We start from the raw sequence: 4,792 nt of genomic DNA on the forward strand, positions 1-4,792 counted from the left end.
CCCCCCTCCCTCTCCCTCACTCTCTCCCCTCCTCACCCCACACATTCTCCCTCCCCACGAGAGCATCTTAAACATTGCATCGTAAGTTAAAGGCAACCCGACCTTTTTTCCCCCCTCCCCTCATCCTCTTCTCTGAGATTTCTGGACAAATCCAGAAATCTGAACAAAGACTCCGTCCTCCTTCCTTTATCCTCCTCATCTCCCCTTCCTGACCCTGTCCTCTGAGGTCAACACCACAGAGTCCAAGGTGAGGTTTAATCTCCCCAGTGAGCTCAGAATGCTAGGCTTCAGAGAACTAGAAAGTATTCCTGCATCAAACCATGTGGCCTAGCGGGTAAAGAGTTGTGCTGCCAACCCAAAGACACATGGTTTCAATCCACCAGTGGAAGAAAGAAGGGCAATCTCTTCATGTGCAATTTACAGCCTCTGAAAATCTGCTCAAAGGTCAGCTAGGAGTTGGTTCCAACTAGACAGAAATGAGAGAGTGAGTGAGTGGTCTAGATTTCCCCCCCCCAAAAAAGATTAAAACAAACAAAAAGCGAGCATTGAGCAGTTAAATCACATATCCACAAAAAAATCACATAGCTAGGGGGCTCTGGTGGCATAACTCATAGGGAGTCGCTTTACCATCCCCAAGGCCTGTAGCCCTAGAGGTCTGAATCCATCAGCTGCTCTGCAGGAGAAGGATGGGCAGTCTCTTCTCATACTATCTATAGCCTCAAAAGTCCAATAGAGGGGTCAACTATGAGCTGGTGTCAATTCCACAAGTGTTTGAGGGTTTGAGAGGGTATAAAGGTTGGATATTAGTAAAGAAAAGGGCAGTAATCCAAAACTTGGTTGATTTTGCTACGGCTGAATACTTATACTATCATTTACTTGTTTTCAAGGCCATTACATTTATAACTTTAAAGCATCATAGCTCCTCAACCAGATGGACTGACATAGTGACTGCAGCAATGGACTAGAATGTGTCAGAGGATTATAAGGATGGCACAGGATAGGACAGGATTCAGCTCTTTGAGTCATAGGTTGCTATGGGCCATACTTGATGGCATCTAACAACAACAACATGCCATCATTTTCATTTCATCTTTAAAATTCAATCCCTTTCTGTTCTTAAGGAATTTTTTTAAATGAGGATTTTTATTTATTTATTTTTTTATATTTTGTGTGTACCGTCAAATCAGATCTGACTGGTACAGGAGGAGATTGTCCCTCCTCCAGCAGAGCATCTGGTGGATTTGAAACACACACTCCTGGGATTGCAGTACAGCTTCTTGCCACTAGGCCACGAGAGCTCACCAAGGAATTTTTTTAAAAGAGACATTGCTACTTTCACAAGCTAATTTTGTGTGGATAAATACACATAACATTTAAAAATAAATTATTCCATGCATCATCTAAATTAATCTTGCACACTACAAATATCAGATGTGCTTAATTTTGGGAAACTGGGCAAACTTTTGATGTCAGATAGATCTTGGTTGAATCCAAACTCTATTTTTGTCTTTGGGATCTAAGGTAAGTTATTTAGCCTCTTACCTTCCTCACCTGTAAAACTGCAATGATAAAATATTCTCTTCAGGTTATTGTGAAGATGAACATTTTAAAAAAGCATTTAAAGGCTTAAGCATTTGTGGTGTTAGCCTAAAAGTTGGCTTTTTTCCTTTCTTTTTTTAGCTATTACATTAAGCCTCTTCTGTTTTCTGGCTACCTTAACACATGTTCTTGCAAATTGTCAACAGCTGTAGGATTAGGATGAGAAAGGGTGAGGTCAAGGGCGAGGGCGACGGCATGCTTCCCACATGGAGTAGAAAGACTTGAGGGATACTAGAGCAAGACCTTGTGAGACACTGGTGGCAAGATCCAGGTGGTGGAGAGATTGTGGCATAGCTGTGGAGAAACTGTGGCAAGGTGTGACCTAAGGCTTCTTGTATTTGTGCTGATCACAGTTAAGTATTTTGCTGTTCTTGCCAGATGCTTGAAAGAGAAGCTGACTTAGAATTGCTCTGAGGCAAACCTTGCTGGATGATTGAAGAAACCAGAGGCTTCTTGATTGAATGTGTGTTGCTGAACTGAACCAGGACATTTTCTAAACCTGGATTTATTGTGAAATATTCTTTGCCTCCCTCACTCTCCAATTTACTTCCCTTAAATACGTATCATTCTCGGTACCACGACTGTGAGTCTGTGAATCAACAACAAGTAAATGAATCTCTTGCTGCTGGTGTGTCTCTGGATGCACCATGGGGCTGGGCTGCTCTGGGGCAGTGATAGGTTGTACTCTTCTCACTGCCTCTGGCCCTTTCGGAGAGATGTTCATGGCCACGTGCCACCATGTCCCATTTTCTGTCCTTTCAACAGCACTGTATTAATCTTAAAAAAGAAAACTCCTGGTTGTCAAGTTGATTTTGATTCATAGCAACCTTACGTTGGAAATAGTAGAACTGTACTATAGGATTTCCAAGACAGTAATCATTACAGAATTAGACTGCTGCATTTATCTCCTCCTGAGCAGCTAGTAGGTTTGAACCACTGACTTGTCAGTTAGGAGCCAAGCACTTGCTAACTGCACCACCAGGGCTCTTTATCTTATAATGAACCATTAAAATAAAAAAAAACCAACCCATCTCTTTGCTGTCAAGTCAAACCGACTCATAGCTGACCCTCCAGTGGGTTTTCAGAGGCTGTTAATTTGTATGTGAGCAGACTGCCCATCTTTCTCCCTTGGAGCTGCTGGTGGATTCGAACCAGTTGCTTTTACGTTAGCAGTGCATCTCTCTATGGACTAAGCCACCAGAGCTTTCTATCTTATAATGGGTATTGAGTTAATGAAAATTATTTTAATGGTAATATTTATTATAATTTATAGATAAGAAGTGGGAAAACTGGGATGAAAGTTTAAGTCTCTCGGTTCTGTTTTTCTGTCCCACATCCAGACAATGCAGAATGCTTGGTGCCTCACATCAGTGTTGTGTTCAATGAGCCTGTATTTTGGTGTTGGCTCTCTTTTGTCCATAGTGAAGTTTTCTGTACTGTCTAAAAGCATGAAGCTTTTACGGTGTTTGCATCCATAAGATAGATGAGTTAGTTTGCCAGTGTTAAATTAACTGAGTCACTAAGGATATTTGCTTGCTACAAGGTGGTGATTTTTGTGTGCTGTAAAGTTGAAACGAACTTGGAGTTGACCCTCCAGTAAGTTTTCAGAGGCTCAATATCACACAAGAGGAGACTATCTCTCTTTCTCCTGAGAAGCAGTTAGTGGATTTGAACTGCTGGATGTTGAGTTGGCATTGCAACTCCTTACCCCCTAGGCTATCAGAACTCCCATGAGCAAGGTTTTTGTTGTTGCTGAATACTGTAGCATCAGAGCTGACCCTCTGGCAGGTTTTCAGAGGCAGTTGACTTCACAGGAAGAGATTGCCCATCCCTCTCCCATGGAGCAGCTGGTGGCCTTGAACCATGTGCCTTCAGGATTGCAGTGCAGCTTCTTGCCACTAGGCCACCAGAGCTCCCTAAAACAAGGTGGTAAGAGTGGGAAAATATGGCCTTCAAGACAGTTTGCTGTATGTGCTGGAACTTTTCATCCATATCTGCATTGGAGGGAAAGGGCAAAAGACAGTGGCAGGGTGGGAAGGGCAACTAGAGCCTGCTGGCCTGCTTCTGAAATGGATATTTTAAGAAAATCCACCAGGATCCTTCTGGTGCTGTGGTAGGTCCACCTTGCCTCACCCAGCCTGAGCTATGTGATGTAGCTAGAAAGTGGGGTGGGGTGGGGATGGCTTCTTTCCCTTTCAAGAAGTAAGGGGTCTCTATAGTGAGCTCTGAGGTATCACTTAGAAAGGACGAAGGAATCATAGTGTCCCCATAAAAGACCTGCTAAGCACTTTGCGGAAAGTTCCAGAATCTACGCTCCTGTGACCTACCTCCTCCATCATGCCGCTGAGCTCCTCAGAGCGCCCGCTGTAGCACAGTGCTTGGATGTGTTGGAGCAGGCCCTGGGCCTTCTGAATTTCTGCCAGGAGCTCATCCACATCTCGGCTCGTACAGACCTGGGTGGGTGGGAACAAGTCCCTAGAAGTCACTTGGCCACTAGTAGTCGTGAAGGCAGGAGAGAACACGAAGCAAAGCCAATTCCCACAGCTGTGTGGCCAATCGTGTGGACCACATAAACTGGGACCCAGGCCCTACAGAGAACAAGCCCCAGAAACTGGGCTCCATGTGCCAGAGAGAGCCTGGGAATGCTTCTCTTCTGTGTCCATGATTGCCCTGCAGTGATCTCAAAATGCAAAGATTGTCAAAGATTGTTAATGTGCAAAGGGAAAACAATGAAAAAGTTCATCAATAGAGGAACAGAAACACAAAATGTGGTTTTGAAAACATATATTCATTGCACATCCATGTTTATCGATGAGTTGTTCACAATAGCAAAAAGGTGGAAACAAGTCAACTGTCTATCAACAAATCAATGGATAGAGAAGCTGGGGTATATTCACACAATGGAATACTACACAGCACTGAAAAACAAGGAACTCATGAAATATTATACTAAATGGGTGACCCTGGAGGGCATTATGCTGAGTGAAATATATCAGTCACAAAAGGACAAATACTGCATAGTGTCACTGTTGTAAAATGGGACTGACATCAGGGTTGGAGTGAGACTGAGAAAGATGGGATAAATTATGTATACTGCATTGAAACAGATGAGGGAGAGAACTGTTTAAAAGGGATATATGATTGGGTGTTATTTTCATGACAGGAGTCCAGAACAAAGGTTGCATAGTGAAGT

The 4,792-nt window shown here is 43.3% G+C and overlaps 1 protein-coding gene across 1 annotated transcript in view; it reads right to left on the bottom strand.

The window, feature by feature from the left end:
* Window positions 1–4,792, bottom strand: part of VWA3A (von Willebrand factor A domain containing 3A) — a 73,647-nt gene that overhangs the window by 40,513 nt on the left and 28,342 nt on the right. Inside the window, exon 11 of the mRNA XM_006892696.1 lies at window positions 3,927–4,052. Coding sequence (XP_006892758.1) covers window positions 3,927–4,052 — 126 coding nt within the window. The remainder of the gene's footprint in view (window positions 1–3,926; window positions 4,053–4,792) is intronic.

This window comes from Elephantulus edwardii, unplaced genomic scaffold (genome assembly GCF_000299155.1).
Source record: "Elephantulus edwardii isolate Elephantulus edwardi_28Jun2011 unplaced genomic scaffold, EleEdw1.0 scaffold00117, whole genome shotgun sequence".
NCBI classification, from domain to species: Eukaryota; Metazoa; Chordata; class Mammalia; order Macroscelidea; family Macroscelididae; genus Elephantulus; species Elephantulus edwardii.